A 16,890-nucleotide genomic window follows, 5' to 3' on the forward strand; every position below is an offset into this window, starting at 1 on the left:
GATCAATATTATAAAAATCTTTTTTTTAATATATGCACATAATTGAAATTAATTTGGAATTACAAAATCGACATTTCTTTAATTGTTGATGTGTAATTAATTTATTTTAAGATGCACAAATTGATGAAACAGTCAGCTGCTTTACGAAAATACCCAAACTTACAGGTTATGTCAAGCCTGCAGGTATTATTACCTGCTCTGCTTCAAATGATGTTAACCAGCCTTTAGAGGATCACAGCCAAAGCAACGTGCTGGATCTAAAATGTGCCCTGGATACAATCAACCAGCGATAATAAACAACAAAACCGTCTGAACTTCACTGCTCAATTGATAATGACTGCAGTGCACCTAATACGCACTTGGAGGACGCGTCTGCCTCAACCAGCCTGCTGGTGGAACCGGTGGACGAACTTTTACATTTTATATTCATCCATAATGAAACAGCACCACTGCAAGAACGTTTAAGATAATAAAACAACGGAACTTTCTCTCTGTGGTCCTATAGCGCTCATTCTCAAAACTATATATAATAAAATATATAAAAAAAATTATAAATAAATAAATAAGTTAATTAAAAAAAAAAAAAAAAATAATAAAAAAACCAAAAAAACCAAATAATAATAATAATAATAATAATAATAATAATAATAATAATAATAATAATTCAGGGGCGTCTGGCATCTCACTCTATGTCTCTTGAGAGCAACTTTCTCCAGAACAGGCGCCCCTGTTACAGTCCTTAACACCGCGACACCACACACTCAGAGTGGTACACTCCGTTTCTATAGTTACGACTTAACAGTCAGCGCGCGTCTTTGCAGCTGTTTCTTTCACTTTGAGTTTTGGTTTGATTTAATGATGGCAGACGCTGAAATGATCAAATATGATTTTGCGCGATTACAGGCCGAACTCGAGCACGAGAGAGAGATCAGGTAAGCATGGTTCTTCTTAGCTCCTGTATGCTATTTAGATCAGTAGTCAGTGTTGTAAGCAGCAGTGCTTTGTGCTTAGCTCGTGCACTTGTTTTTCAACCTTCATTCAGAGAGATGCTGAAAGAATCTGTGTGTGACCTAAAACGCACCTTGTCTGACTTGGAAGATCGAGTGAATAGTGTGGACAAAGAAGGTGTGTAAACGGATCTGTGTAAATCCTGTCTTCTCTATCATGACATATTACAAAAGACGATTTGTGGGGAGTTGGATGTGTTTAGTTCTAGAGCCTCCCTGGAATGGGAGAGTATGCATAAAACACAGTTGAAGTATTGTGCTGATCCAAACGTGTTTAATTTAAGGTTGCAATGTGGATTTTGGTAAATTGTAAGAGTGAAAAGCTTTTTGTGTGCTTAGGGAACGAATGGAAAACTAGATTCGAGACCCAACTGGAGCTTAACAGGCAGCTGGAGAGGCAAATTGGATTTGTGCAAGAGAGGTTGGAGAGTCTACGGGGAAATCCTATTGGTACAAAAGGTTTTCTACATCTAATAAAAGACATAATATTAGACAAACTTATGTAAAGTCTAACACTGAGCTTTTTCTTCCATGTTTCTGTCATTAAATCACTATTTTCTAACAACACAACAAGGCTCTATGTGGTGCTGCTGGGCCCTTACCCTGACATAAACTAAGTATGAGTATTTGTCTATCTGCTGGAGGCCACAACTCTCTCTACCTCGTCCAAAAACATAAATTTAATATTGATCAATTTGCAAAGAATAACAGAAAATCTTGATTATATCAGTAGCAACACTAAGTAAAATATAATAAATATAATGTTAGTAGCTACCACTAAGTAACTGCTATGTATAATGTTCCCAGTATGATATGTTTAACTAGTAAAACTATTAACAGTTCTTGTATAATGAATCTTTTGAGAAGAATTTATTAAAAACCACAAACTGAAATGTTCAGGCCATTTTAGCAAATCTTTGTAGAAGGCCATTTTGCAGCAATGACAGCTACAATCTAAGAAATACATGCTTTGCACACCTGAATTTAGGCAGTTTTGGGGTAGCCCATGGCAGATCTTCTCCAGCTCTGTCAGATAAGATGCCAAGCACCTGATCTTTATCTGATCTCTTCACATATGTTGGACTGGACTTTGGATTGCTATTTATGGACATTCAAAGAAGTGCCCTGAATTTACTGCAGTGTTGTTTTTGGTTTATGATTAAAGATATTGTTGTGTTGGAAGGTGAACGGTTTTGGCGTTGTAATAGTCTTTGTGTGGGCTCTTGAGAACAATGTTTTGATGATATTACGAATTGATATATTCAGTCTTCACAATTTTATGTTGAGGAATATTATACACTTTATTTTTTGCTGATTGGTGAATGTATACTCTTTTTATACCCACCATCTTATTGACCTGTTGCCAGGTAAAATAATAATTTGCAAAATGTTAGGGATGCACCGAAATGAAAATTCTTGGCCGAAACCGAAAACCGAAAAAGGAGGAAAGCAAGGCCGAAAACCGAAAACCGAAACACTGAAAGAAATTATGCCAATTAATAATATTAATTAATAAATTAATATTAAAGTTTTAAAGAATAAATCAATTACAAATTATTAAAATATTTATTTATAGCACATTGCAACAATGCACAGGATAAAATAAATTAAAATTTAGTCTTAAATGTTCAACTTAAATGCACTCATGTGTACATTAAATAATAATGTACAGGCCCTCTGGCCTGCTGAAAGGTTGTAAAATTAAATATGTTCTTTCATAAAAACAAAGTGCATTCAGAACAAGCGCAACTGCTTAAAGATACAACAATACAACACTATCATTGGGAAACTTGCCTTTTTTAAAACGTCCACCACAGACGGAGTGCGCATGCTCGAAGGGGTTTTGCTTTTCTGTGCGTTTGCGTTCCTCTCATATTCAGCATAGCGATCGGATGTTTGGATTTTATTAAACCCGACGTGGAGAAAGTCTTTGCAGACGCACCCCCTCTTGAAATTTCGGCAGTACATGTTTTGCAAATCGCTATCCGTGGGTCTTTCTCAGATATACTGAAATACGTCCACACCGCAGACATGTTGTTTCAGACATGCACGTGCAGGCAGCGGTTTCTGTTTGCGTCATCACAACAAACTGTTTCGGCCGTGTTTTTTCGGTGATCAAAGTCTTTCGGCCGAAAACCGAAAATGCACCTTTGGGCCATTTTCGGCCGAAAATTTTCGGTGGCCGAATATTCGGTGCATCCCTACAAATTGTTCTTCCAACTGTTTCTTTTCAGTAACACTTACATTTCCAGCCTTTTGTTGCCTCGTTTTTTGAGATGTGCTGTGGTCATCAAATTCAAAGTTAATGCAAATTAAATTTTTTTTTTTTTATAAAATAGTCAATTTTCTCAGTTTCAACATTTCATATGTTTTCTATATTCTATTGTGAATAAAAGTTAACCTTTTTTAAAAAATAATTTACCAAGCTAATTATTCGTTCTTTGTGGTCCTGGGAGAATTATAATTATTTTTATATCCTTGCCTTGCCACAACTTGAATGCAGAGATCCACAGATAGATCCTTGGACTTATTTTAATAGATTGTTTTTTCCCCTGACAATGCAGTGTAAAATGTGGGTCTTGACCATTGTGTATGCCTTTCCAAACAATGTTAAATTCAAAATGCAACATATGGACATTATTTGCGTCCTAGCCACAACAAATTTTTCATTAATCTTTCTGAAATTTCTAAAACTTGGTTTCACCTAATCATAATGTATGATTAAAAGTAGCTTGATTTAATTGTAAAAAAATAGCCATTCAAAATTCATTATATACATTCAAATTACAATCTACACAATACAATAATTAATACATTCCAAATTTAATGTACATTAATTTCAGGCAGATTTGAACATACTTATCTTTGTATAGATTATTGGATACTTATTCACTTTCAGAAACCACTTTATTCTGTAACACTTGTAAGGAATGCTGTATATTATAGAAATAGAAATATAAATATTTCTTTTTTTTTTCCAGATCGACTGGCTTCAATTCGCTTATATGATGAAATGCCAGAGGTTTGTTGATGTTTAAACAATGTTGACTTTCAAGATACTCATGTGGAATATGGAAAATATCTGATAGATTCATAAAGCCCCCCGCCCTATTATATTCTTGCATAACAATGGAATTGCATTATGTATTTTAATTTTCTTTTTCCTGACCCTGGTGTTGATTTCATTCAGATTAAGGCCTGTGGCAACTGTGTTAACCCACTGTTCCAAGGCCTTCTAAAAATCTATTATGCAGTGGATAACAATTGGATTATTTGTGAATAGAGCATGCTGTCTCATAGATTTCTGAGTGTAATTGAATCACGATCACATTTACACTATGTAAAATTATTACATTCACTTTCCATAATTAAAAAAAAGTAGTTAGAAATTTTTTGGAACTCTTTGAATATATTTTGGGGTTAGTTAAGATGGAAATTGAGAGAAATAAGGTTTTTTCACTCAGAGTCTTTCTCTGCCCTATGTTAATTGGTAGATTGCTGCTACTGCCTTTATTAGTCAGTGGAACACCTGACATTTGAAACCTCAAGCCAGATCACCAGCATCTGTAAATTTGTCAAATTTCTTATTCTTAAGTCGTTGAAAAAAAAAAGGTTTTGTGCTCATGATACTTTATTAGATATCAATCAGTGTTTAACTCATTGAATGTAGGGCGAGGCCGAGGGAAACAAGCGGTAAAAATTGCACACCTTATGGGACTGTATCTAGTTCACTTTTGCAGTAAGCATGGAAAAGAATAAGAGGAGTAAGGGAAGAGAAAAATACAGACAGAGACCTGTGTGTGTGTGTGTGTGTGTGTGTGTGTGTGTGTGTGCGTGCGCTAAATTTGTCAAATTTGTCAGAATGTTCTCCTTACTGAAGATTGTCACCCAGTCGAGGAAAACAGCTCATTCTTGCACACAGGCCTTCAGTGCCCTTATGTGAGAGCTTTTCTGTAGAAAATCTCTGGGTGAGCAAAGTAATCCCAAACTTTTTTTTTAAAAGGGGCAATGAAGGTCTATTTTTACTGTCCCAAGGTCATCAGCAGTGTGGTGCTAGTTACTAAAAAATAGTAACTAGTTACAGTTACTCGTTACTTCATTCAACAAGTAACTCAGTTACTTACACCAAAAAGTAATGCGTTACTGTTAAAAGTAACTTTTTAGTTACTTTTTTAAAGAACATTCTTTATTGTTCCTATTAATGCCCTTTTATGCGTTATGGTCTATACAAACACAAAAGTGACTTAAACACAAAGTAATTTATAAACACTATTTTATTTAAGTCAGACCAGCACAAACTGAATACATCACAAGGATTTCTGAAATAAACAACAAAACAAGCTGAATAATATATTCAGAATCAAAAACTAAAGTGGCTTCTGCATCATAAAAGCTGTTGTATTGAGCTCTTAAAATGTTCCTTTCACAGCTTAAGTATGAAAACTATCAACAATGTAGAACATAACACTGGGTTAGCTTCTAGCTTCTAGCTTCATCGAGGCATGGAGTTTCTGGAGGTGCTGCTAGCGTAGTAGATACGACCTTCGAACTAGAAAGACACAGCTTACATTTGACTGAAACGTTTTTGTCTTTATACTTAACTAAAGTGAAATAATGAGCATATTTCCACTTTGAGAAACTCGTCTTGCTCTCGTCTCGACTCGCCATTACTGCCGCACAGACCTGAATAAATGGAGACACGCCCACAGTGCGTCTTCTTCGTGTTTACAGTGGTTCATCCACCAATCCTACAATGCGTCTCTGCTGTGAACAGGTTAGACTGTAGTCTACACTTCAGCTGAAATTCATTCATTTAAAAAAGTAATGTGTAACGCACCATACGGTAACGGTAACAGAGTTACTTTATTTTAAAAAGTTACACGTTACAGTATTAGTTACTGTCAAAAGTAACCTCGTTACAGTAATAAAGTTACTACTGCCCAACACTGGTCATCAGTATGACAATCTTCTCAGAACAGTGTCCCACTTAGTCTTAAAGTGTGTAGGTTCCACCCAGATCAGGCATGACATGGTGAAAAATTGCAAAAGGATTATATATAATTTGTATTTATTACAAATACAGCATTATACTTTTTGACTTTAGAAGTCATGCTTTTGCACATGAATAGGAAGGTCTCCAGGTGTGGTCATAGTGAACACCCTTTCCACAGGAATTTATCAAAATGTGGTTAACGATAATACTGCTTTTGTGGAAATGTCTTGTTGCTAAATCAATGTAAAAAATATTTTAAACTGAATTCTCCCTGCAACTTGCAATGATCAAGGGCTCATAAAACCACAGTTGCATACAAAACTAGCATTAGCAAAACTAGCATCTTGCTTTATAATTCATCTTCATTTACTTTCTTAGGACACTTTAAGACATCAACATAAACTTTTGAGCACCAAAAGAAGTAGCCTTCAAAGTCATTTGCTGGAATGCCGTCTGAGAATTAAAGAAGAAGGAAAGGTCTCTTTTTTATTTTCTCCAATAATAACTTTATGATAAATGTGGACATTTGAATGTGATGTTTACTTACATAATGTATATATTATAAATGTGTGTATGAAATGAATGTGATTTGAGACTTCCTGAAGCCCTATAACTTATATTGTTCAGTGTAACATTAAAGAAAAATTGTTTACAAATACATTAAAATTTGGGGTGTTTTTATTTTTGTCTTTATAAGGCATACCAAAAGGCCTATGATGAAAGGCGAGCTTATCTTACAGAGATTGCAAAGGTGACCTCAGATGTTATATTTACGAAATATGTGTTTTTTTATTTTAATTTTAATTTTAATTTTGATGAGTTTTGTGTAATTTATTGAGTCTCTATTTTTATTATATATAAATCTAATATAGAGGGACTTGATCTATAAGCTACAAGGTGTGGCATTGACATGCTGTAGAATCATCTGTATGAAAATTTAATATATTTTGTTACTTTTATGTCATCAGGTCTCTTCTGCTTTTGAATGGACCAGAAAGCAACAGTTGCCCCAGTCTCAAAAAAACACTCATAGTCCAGTAAAAGGGTAAAGTACAACAAATGCCTTATTTTGACCCTTTTGGGTTATAAATTCAAAGCTAGTTTGATGTTTATCAGAACACCTTTAAAATGTTTATAGTTTTGAAATATGCATTCATTTCATAATATAAATACATTTGTTTAATATCAGACACAAAGTCACAAACTGTTCCAGCAATGTCCTGTAATAATGCCGAGCTAAAAAACAACAACAAAAAAAAACACTTTTTAAACATTTTTATTGGATTCAACTGATGCAACTCCAGATCAATATACTGCCCCCACAGGCTCTAGGCATAATGGGTGATGCCCCTGGAACAGGGAAATTTAGACTTATCAGACTACATAACCTTTTTCCATTGATCCAGAGTCCAATCTATAAGATCCCTAACAAATTGATTTTTTCGATTTAGTCTCATGTCCTATGAGTAAACTACGCAGCTGTTTAGTCCCAATCCCTTTGAGTGAAAACGCTCTTGCTTTTATTAAATATAGCAGGGAGTTCTACTGTTGTTTTTGTACTATTCGATTTCACCAAACATTGAATTGATCTCCACATTTCTTATTGATTATGGATCCTGATGGTTAACCCTATTCTTACAGATTTTGTCCAACTGTGTTGGACACTTCTTAAATTAATTAGTGGTAGTAGTAGTTTCAGCAATTTCCTTAGTTGTTTTCTCCGCTTTATGTAAACTAATAATTTTCCATGACCTCCGGATATCTCTAACCACATGGTTGTTTAAGAAATAAGACATTACTCACTTAATCAATTAGGGCCAAAAAACTAGTTCACAGCTAAATCATATTAATCACTTTAGTAATTATGCAATGGACTGGTTACCTATTTGCTTAGTTAAAACCAGGTGATGACTTTTTTCAGCCAGACAGTGTATATTAAAACAATAACTATAAGAAAAATTAAAAGGTTAATTTTTTGCATTTTATCAAAAACTTTATTTAGAAATGTTATTATATATATTTTTTAAGAAGACATTTTTGGGGGTGGGGGGGGGGACTTTTGTGTCTTTATTTAACCCTTTTTATAGTGTGAATAAGTGTGTGTGCAAATGAAAGCAAGTTTATGTGCAGTGTTGTATTTTTTACATTTCTTTAGTTCAGTTATGAAAGGATGTTCATGATTTATTATTCTTGAAATACATAGAACATAGACCAATATATTGACTAAATAAAAATTATTAGTAGTAACAGAGAATAAGAAATAATAAAGATTTTGTGTCCTGCAATTTACCTGTCCGGAGAAAACATCACTTTGTTTTACTACTCTTTTATTTTAGGTTTTTTCCTTTGAGATTCCTTTTGTATGCGTATAAGCTGTGTTTGTGTTATCAATTGTAGATTAACCCTATCATAGCATTCTGCCATATCTTTATAGAGCTCCAGTGATGTTGATGCATGACTTAAAGGGAAAAAGAGGTGTAGCCAGTACAGTCACAGAGACTCGACTGCCAAGATTGAAGCGCTGACAAGAGATGCCTTCACAAATGCCAAAAAAGAAGAAATAAACAAGAAGGAAGCATTTAACATTATAACAACACAGAGAATTGAATTTATTTTTGCATAACGCTTTTGATGGTAATGACTCAATAGGTTGAGCTTGACATATGAAAGTCAAATGAACTAACAAAAACATAAACTGAAAACAATAATTTAGGTAGATAAGTGATTTAGAGTTAGGTTTTCTCTGTTTAATATTGACTAAGTAATAATACTACTACTATTAATAATAGTTATAATAGAAAGGTATGACAATTTTATTTGCAGTGTATGTTGTACTCTGCTAGCTAGGAACATAATCTTCATAATGTTAATTTACATTGTTTTTATAATTACTAAATACATTTAAATAACCGATATGCATGCTTGTACATTTGGTCTTCTCTTATGTTTGCTCTTAATCTGTTTGAGTATGCATGTTTTATGCACATTTTTAATAAAATAAAAGATAATGATTTAAAGTTTTTTTGTGAAAGTTTTTGTCTCTTTTTTGTCGCTTTTGTCTTTTCAGTGACTTTTTAGTAAATGTAATTCGTTACAGATTGTACTGAATAGGTCCTGATGTGAGTTCAGTAAGGGGAATCCAGTGCATCTTAAAAGGCTAATGTAAAAAAACATTTAAGGATATATATTTTGTATGTATCATATGGCTACAATTAACCAAGGAGTTGTATGGGTCTTTATTTTGAGAGTTTGATAAATTGTGCACAATGACGTGTTAAATTGCGCAATAAATGCATTTAGGGTGATATTTATACATGAACGTGAGCTCTCAGGAATGTATCCAAATTTGTGGCTGCTCTAAGAATATGTTCTTACTCATCCAGTGACGGTAGCTGAAGCAGAGAGAGCCTTTTCAAGGATAAAACTAATCTATGGGGAGACTTTGGGTCATGGCGTGGTTCACACAGGGGGCGTCATTAAAGCTAAATCTGACTTTGCCGCTTAGTGGTACCTACTTAGCATGAACACATTGTTCAGTGTCACTTCAACATCAAGCAGAACATTTTGAAAGGAATAAATGATGGAAGATTTTCCTGATTCTAACTTGCCACAGCACCTGTGGCCTTATTTGTGTTTTTTTTTTTTTTTTAAGTCTTTAAAAAGAAGGTTTTGGGTTCATGATATTTTATTAGATATCAATCAGTGTTTAACTCATTAATATCATTCTATTAATAGATTGATGCGCGTAGGCCGAGCGCTGGTTTGTGAATGTAGGGCGAGGCCGAGGGAAACAAGCGGTAAAAACCGCACACCTGCTGGGAATGTATCTAGTTCTTTTTTGCAGTAAGTGGGGAAAAGGATAAGAGGAGTGAGAGAAGAATGCTGGAGAGAGACGTGTGTGTATGTGTGTGTATGTGTGTGTGTGTGTGTGTGTGTTGCTGAAAGTGTAAAAAGCCAATAAAGAAACCTGGTTTTATTGAAACTGGTCGCTGCCCCACTGTTCTTCCTTCCCCTGAACTGTTTGCGCTCCTACAGTGCTATGATTAACATTAGAGTCTTTTCACCTTAACGGAGATGATTAAGCAAATATTTTTTATGATAAAAGTGATAAGACAATATAGCCATAATAAATCATAGTACTTGGATACCCAAGTACATTTAAAAGAAAAAACCTTTGTACTTTTACTTAAGTGATTTAAAGGAAGCACTTTTACGTCACTGGAGTAATATTTTTCCTACGGTATCTCTACTTTTACTCAAGTACATTCTTTATGTACTTCGTCCACCACTGCTCTTTTAGTGCCACAGACTTACAGTCTATACAGTGGAATATATAATCCGATTATTATATTTTCAAAAATGTCCTTTATTAATCTCCAAATGCTTGTGAATAGCCAGGACCAGTGAAAAAGGTTTTACTCATTTTTTGTTGGAAATCTTCATAATCACACAACTATTCATAATTAACTAAATATTTCATATTAATTAATTATCATAATAATAATCTGCTTGTATGAAGTAGCCTTATATCAGTTGTAGGTGTGGTATAATATGAGGTAATTTTTGTACTTTACTTATTAAGTTACTAATATCAAGTATTGGGCTTGTGTTATGTCGGGGGCTGGATTAATTTTAAAACTCCAGGTTCCACAACACCCTGCATCTTATCTGCTATGGTTTACATTTCCCGAAACTCACCCACACTGGCACATTCACACTAAAAATATTACTGATTACACACACCTGAACTCAATCACCACTCCCCGCTGGATGTCAAACTAATGTAGCATAACAACTTGCTTCTACCAACATTCCCAGTCCAGTATTGAGAGCCAGGCCAGTGCAAGGGCATTATGCTCCCTCTACTTTTATGGCCAGGAGAGCATCTCAGAGCAACTAGAAATAGCTAACTGGAGACAGGTGCAAAAAAATGTCTAGCATCACTTTAAAGCAGCACCTTTTCATTAAATAAGTGCAATTGAACATACACTAAATTTATGTACACTTTCAATGAACAAGCTTGCTGTGATGATCCCATGTAGCTAGAGAGAAAAAAACATTATTCTAACATATGGGAAGCACTCAAGGCTTATATGAGAGGGCAGGTCATGTGGCATATAAAAATAAGGTAAGGAGAGAAACATTGTCACAGTTAGAAAATTACATTAAAATATTGGAACGGGATCACTCTGTGACAAATAAATCATAATCCCTTGGCACTTCCACCAAAAAAAAATGTATTTTACAATAATCTATCCACCACTAAGGCTGAAGCAGCATTGACTAGAACAAATTATCTTGATTATGAATTTGGCAAAACAAGAAAATTACTTCATGGCAAATTAAAAAGGAAGATTTTAGGAAAAATATCCATTTTATTAAAGTGGAAGATGGTGGTTGCTTAGAAGACTCAAAAGACATTCATTTAGAATTAAAAAATATTATTAAGCTTTATATAAAAGTGACTTTGATACTGAAAATACTGACAGTTGACACCGAAAGTTTCTGGATAGAATGCCTCTTTCCAGGATTGACAAAGTAGACAAAGATCTTCTTGATGCTGGAATATCTGAGGAGAAGGTACTAATCTTTACAGGATAATAAGGTGCCTGGTCCAGATTCCCAATTTCAATATTTGAATGCATTTGGTAGAAAACTACTGACCCCTCTCACTAACACGATTAAGGAAGCACTAGATAGCCAAGTGTTACTGTACTCAATGGAGATGGTGACAATGATATTGCTACTTAAGCCAGGAAAATATAAACAAAAATGTGGTTCTTATAGACCTCTCAGTTTGCTGAATTCTGACTATAACTTTTTTAATAAAAAATAATTGCTATGCAACTAAACAATGTCATCCACAAAATTATCCACACAGACCGAACTGGATTTGGCAAAAACAAAAATAATGTTAGACGATTGTTTCATGTAATAAATGCCACACAAATCCATGTTTTCTGTTATCCATTTTGAGAGCTATGAACTTTGTAGACACCCATATTCAATACATCAAAACATTCTTTATTGCACCTAAATCTCAGATTTTGATTAATGGAGTATTATCAGATGCCTTCCCGCCCTATAGGGGATGTAGACAAGAATGCCCGCGCTCACTTGAATTATTCTTTATTGCTTTAGATTCGCTTGCTGTTGCCATTCACTCAAATTAATTAATTACTGGAATAACATTTGGAACGGACGAACACAAACTATCTCTATACGCGGATGACCATCTAATATTCCTAACTAACTAAAATTGTATCTTCTTTTCCCCTATTTCAGTGTCTCAAGGAATCCAGTGCAGTATCAGGTTATAAATTAACTTACGCAATTTGGGTATTAATATTAGTAACTCTTTTGATCAAGAAAAAATTAAAACTATTGAACCAAACTAAAATGGATCTCCAGTGGCGGATAGACTTGCCTCTATCATTAATTGGCAGAATCAATATAGTAAAGATTAATATATTACCTAAATTCATTTACTTATTTAATTCATATTTTTTAAGGACCTCAAAAAAGCTATATCTTCATCTATATGGCATAAGAAAACCCCAAGAGTTAATGTAGTCACACTTCAAACCCCATATTCTAAAGGTGCCTTATAAATAACCTTATTTTAAATTTTTAATTTACAGTAGTGAGATAGACTAAACACTTAAATATTTTTTCTACTTTCATTTGGATGATCCAGAGGAGTCATGGGAGAAAGTCATGTGGTCAGATGAGACCAAAATAGAACTTTTAGGTCATAATTCCACTAAACGTGTTTGGAGGAAGAACAATGATGAGTACCATCCCAAGAACACCATCCCTACTGTGAAGCATGGGGGTGGTAGCATCATTCTTTGGGGGTGTTTTTCTGCACATAGGACAGGGCGACTGCACTGTATTAGGGAGAGAATGACTGGGCCCATGTATTGCGAGGTTTTGGGGAACAACCTCCTTCCCTCAGTTAGAGCATTGAAGATGGGTCGAGGCTGGGTCTTCCAACATGACAATGACGCGAAGCACACAGCAAGGATAACCAAGGAGTGGCTCTGCAAGAAGCATATTAAGGTTCTGGCGTGGCCTAGTCAGTCTCCAGACCTAAACCCAATAGAGAATCTTTGGAGAGAGCTCAAACTCTGTGTTTCTCAGCGACAGGCCAGAAACTTGACTGATCTAGAGAAGATCTGTGTGGAGGAGTGGGCCAAAATCCCTACTGCAGTGTGTGCAAACCTGGTGAAAAACTACAGGAAACGTTTGACCTCTGTAATTACAAACAAAGGCTACTGTACCAAATATTAACATTGACTTTCTCAGGTGTTCAAATACTTATTTGCAGCTGTATCATACAAATAAATAGTTAAAAAATCATACATTGTGATTTCTGGATTTTATTTTTTAGATTATGTCTCTCACAGTGGACATGCACCTACGATGACAATTTCAGACCCCTCCATGATTTCTAAGTGTAAGAACTTGCAAAATAGCAGGGTGTTCAAATACTTATTTTCCTCACTGTACATTTCCTGCATTGAACATTATTTTTATTTCATATATAAATACATGCAATCAGTCCTGGAGCAATCCAAAAAAGTACTGGGTTAAAAGCCAAATCAAATCAAATCAAATCAAATCAAATAAAATCTAATTTTATTTGTCACATACACATACATACAGGGTACGACATGCAGTGAAATGCTTTTTACGACAGTCTGGCATTAGGGAATAAAATGGGGTGAAAAAGGAGAATAAAAATAAAAAATAAAAAATATAAAAACAAAGAAAAAGAAGGCAGATAAATAAAGTATACAAAAGATATATAAAAAAAATATTTGAGGATATAAAGATATATATAAAAAGCTTATGGCAGTGTGCAGTTAAACAGTAAACAGTAAAGAACAGTAAACAAGTTAAGCATGGTTTTTGATTGTCCATAAAATATCCGTGTGCGGTCTGGTGTGGTGTAAAGTGTCCATTAGTGTCCGTGTGCAGTAAGGTGTGGTGTAAAGTGTCCTTGTGCGGAATGGTGTGGTATAAAAAAATTAGAATATAAAAAAATATGAAATGTAAAGTGCACTGTGCTGTGCGAGTCCAGTGTCTAAAGTGTCGTAGCACGAAAAGTGAGATATGTGCAGGGAAAAAAGGTCTGATGATGGAGAGAGTGGGCCAGTTTTTTAGATCCTGGGTGTTTCCTGGTTTAAACTCCGAATGGCCTGCGGGAAGAAGCTTCTCCTCATTCTCTCTGTGTTCGCTTTCAGGGAGCGGAAGCGTTTCCCCGAATGCAACAAAGAAAAGAGTCCATTATTGGGATGGCTGAGGTCCTTCACAATCTTCCTGGCTCTGGTCCGGCACCTCGTGCTGTAGATGTCCTGCAGGTTAGGGAGCTCGGTGTGGATGGTACGTTAAGCTGAACGCACCACCCTCTGGAGGGCTCGCCTGTCCTGCATGGTGCTGTTCCTGAACCAGGAAGTGATGCTACCCGTCAGAACGATCTCAATGGTGCAGGTGTAGAAAGTCTTTAGCACCTGATAGTGTAATTTAAAGTCCCTTAAGCGTCTCAGATGGTACAGACGCTGCCGGGCCTTCTTCACCAGGGTGTTGATGTGACAGGACCAAGACAGGTCCTGTGTGATGTGAACACCAAGGTACCGGAAACTGTCCACTCTCTCCACTGGGGTCCCGTTGATGTTTAGTGTATGGTATGACCGCTCCTGCTTCATGCTGAAGTCCACGATCAACTCCTTAGTCTTGCTGACGTTCAGGAGAAGGTTGTTCACCTGGCACCATCTCTCCAGGTTTTTAACCTTCTGTAGGTAGGCCGTCTCGTCGTTGTTGTTGATCCAGCCCACCACAACAGTGTCGTCAGCAAACTTGATGATGGTGGTGGAGTTGGAAGTGGCCACACAGTCATATGTGTACAGTGAGTACCGCAGGGGGCTCAGAACACAACCCTGGGGAGCTCTAGTGCTGAGGGTGAGGGTGGATGAATGTGTTTTCCCACCCGTACGGCTTGTGGTCTGTCAGTCAGGAAGTTAGAGATCCATTGACACAGCGGCAGGCTGAGTCCCAGGACCTCCAACTTAGAGGTGAGTGTGGAGGGAATCATAGTGTTAAAATGTCTTCTGAGTTTATATTTCACATATTATGAAGATTTTCATGACAAATGAGATTCCTACATTTATCGGAGACTATGTCTGATTCTTTTCTCCCTTCCCCTGTTAAACTCAGGTGGCTATTCATACTCTATTCATACAGTCTGCATATAAATGAATGGTTGACCATTAAAGGCTATTATTAAACATGTTTGGCTCTTAATTGATTTGCCATTCATATTGATGGACAGGTAGCCAGACAAGCTATTGTTTTACAGTCATGGCCATTCGTATTGATGACCGGCCATTCCAATCCCAACAACACACACACACACACACACACACACACACACACACACACACACACACACACACACACACACACTTTTTTTTTAAAGCATTTAAAAAGCAAATGGCCAAAAAAACCTTTAAATCCTACATTAAACTGTGAAGGGAGATATATTGTAACTTACAGATGAAAAATTCAGATTGTCCATCCCCATGCAGATATCCAAGTCTCTGTTGTTACTCCTCCTTATTTTCCTCATCACAGCTTTGTGTAAATCTCTGATAAAACAATTGACAATTAATTTGACTGGGTTTTTTTATTGTTTTTTCTTTTTCTTTTGTAAATAACGTCCGGTTAGCACGAGCTGGAAACAGCTGTTTGTGCAGAACCAAGAACTGCATTCACTTTCTGGTGTGCATCACTATGCACATGCTGCTTTGACCATTAAGAGTTTGTAAAAAATTATGAAACTAAAAACTCATGCACATGGGGAATAAAATCCTCCCATAAATTGTTAGAATCCCACACTCATTGGCTACATTTTTCATCAATCATTTTGTTTCCATAATGCTACTGGATGGAAATAGAAGGTTTAAAATAGGTGATGCAGAGCAGAATGTCACGACACCTGCCTATAGAGTGGAGGCTCAAGCCCAAGATTCTGCCTCTTTTACTGTGTTTTTATTTTTATTATTTATTTGTTTTGTGTGCCTCATTTGTTTTGTAACACTATATTCTACCAGCCATATTATTTTTTTTTACCAGCAAGATTTTTTATGCAAAAGTTATTCGGAAACATATACAAACAATACACCATTCGAAGTGCTGTGACGTAAACAAAAGAATAACCATCTAAATTACAACACTATTGTTTGGTTGGAGCTTATATTTCCTAATAAACTGAGATTAGCAGCCGTGGATGCATTTGTGACTCATTATTACAATAATAATGTAAGCATTTTTAATGCATGTTGTTGGTGTGTACTGCTTACACAAAATCACCAAATACATTCGTTATACACTTTCCATTGAAAAACAGTGATCTAAAATTGCTGCTTGAAGCTTAGACCTTTAGAATAATGTATAGTTAGTTATGGTTAATTTTTTCCATTTTTATTTAATCTATTGCATCTGAACAATGGGATATCGGTCGCACTAGCATGGCGCTGAAGGCTAAGAGGTTAAAATAAATGTAAAATGAGAATTTAATTTTACTTGTGTCCCCCCCAACAGCTCAGACTGATCAGAGTATAACATCTGCGGTGCAGGAGCAATTCAGGTGCATTTAAAATCTCAGACGCTGATGTCATTCACTAATGTCCAGTGTAGTGCCGTTTGAAGTAAAACACACCTACTCACTATCTGGTTCTCTGCCATTTATTTCCTGTATATCTACGATGCCATCGGATTAGAGTGGTGTCAATTACACGATGCTCAACACCATCGGATTAGAGTGCTGTCAGTTTCACAGCTCAAACAGGAGAATCACGATTTCACAGGTTGCAGACCATGTCTTTG

General features: G+C 35.7%; 1 protein-coding gene across 1 annotated transcript; it reads left to right on the plus strand.

The window, feature by feature from the left end:
* Window positions 1–711: 711 nt before the first annotated feature.
* ccdc169 (coiled-coil domain containing 169) lies at window positions 712–9,005 on the plus strand. The gene is made up of 8 exons (XM_046860443.1): window positions 712–932; window positions 1,043–1,125; window positions 1,347–1,457; window positions 3,989–4,029; window positions 6,379–6,477; window positions 6,698–6,751; window positions 6,969–7,045; window positions 8,435–9,005. The coding sequence occupies exons 1-8, from the start codon at window positions 856–858 to the stop codon at window positions 8,523–8,525; spliced, it is 633 nt and encodes a 210-aa protein (XP_046716399.1). The 5' UTR covers window positions 712–855; the 3' UTR covers window positions 8,526–9,005.
* Window positions 9,006–16,890: the final 7,885 nt, after the last annotated feature.

Source organism: Silurus meridionalis, chromosome 11, assembly GCF_014805685.1.
Source record: "Silurus meridionalis isolate SWU-2019-XX chromosome 11, ASM1480568v1, whole genome shotgun sequence".
Classification (NCBI taxonomy): Eukaryota; Metazoa; Chordata; class Actinopteri; order Siluriformes; family Siluridae; genus Silurus; species Silurus meridionalis.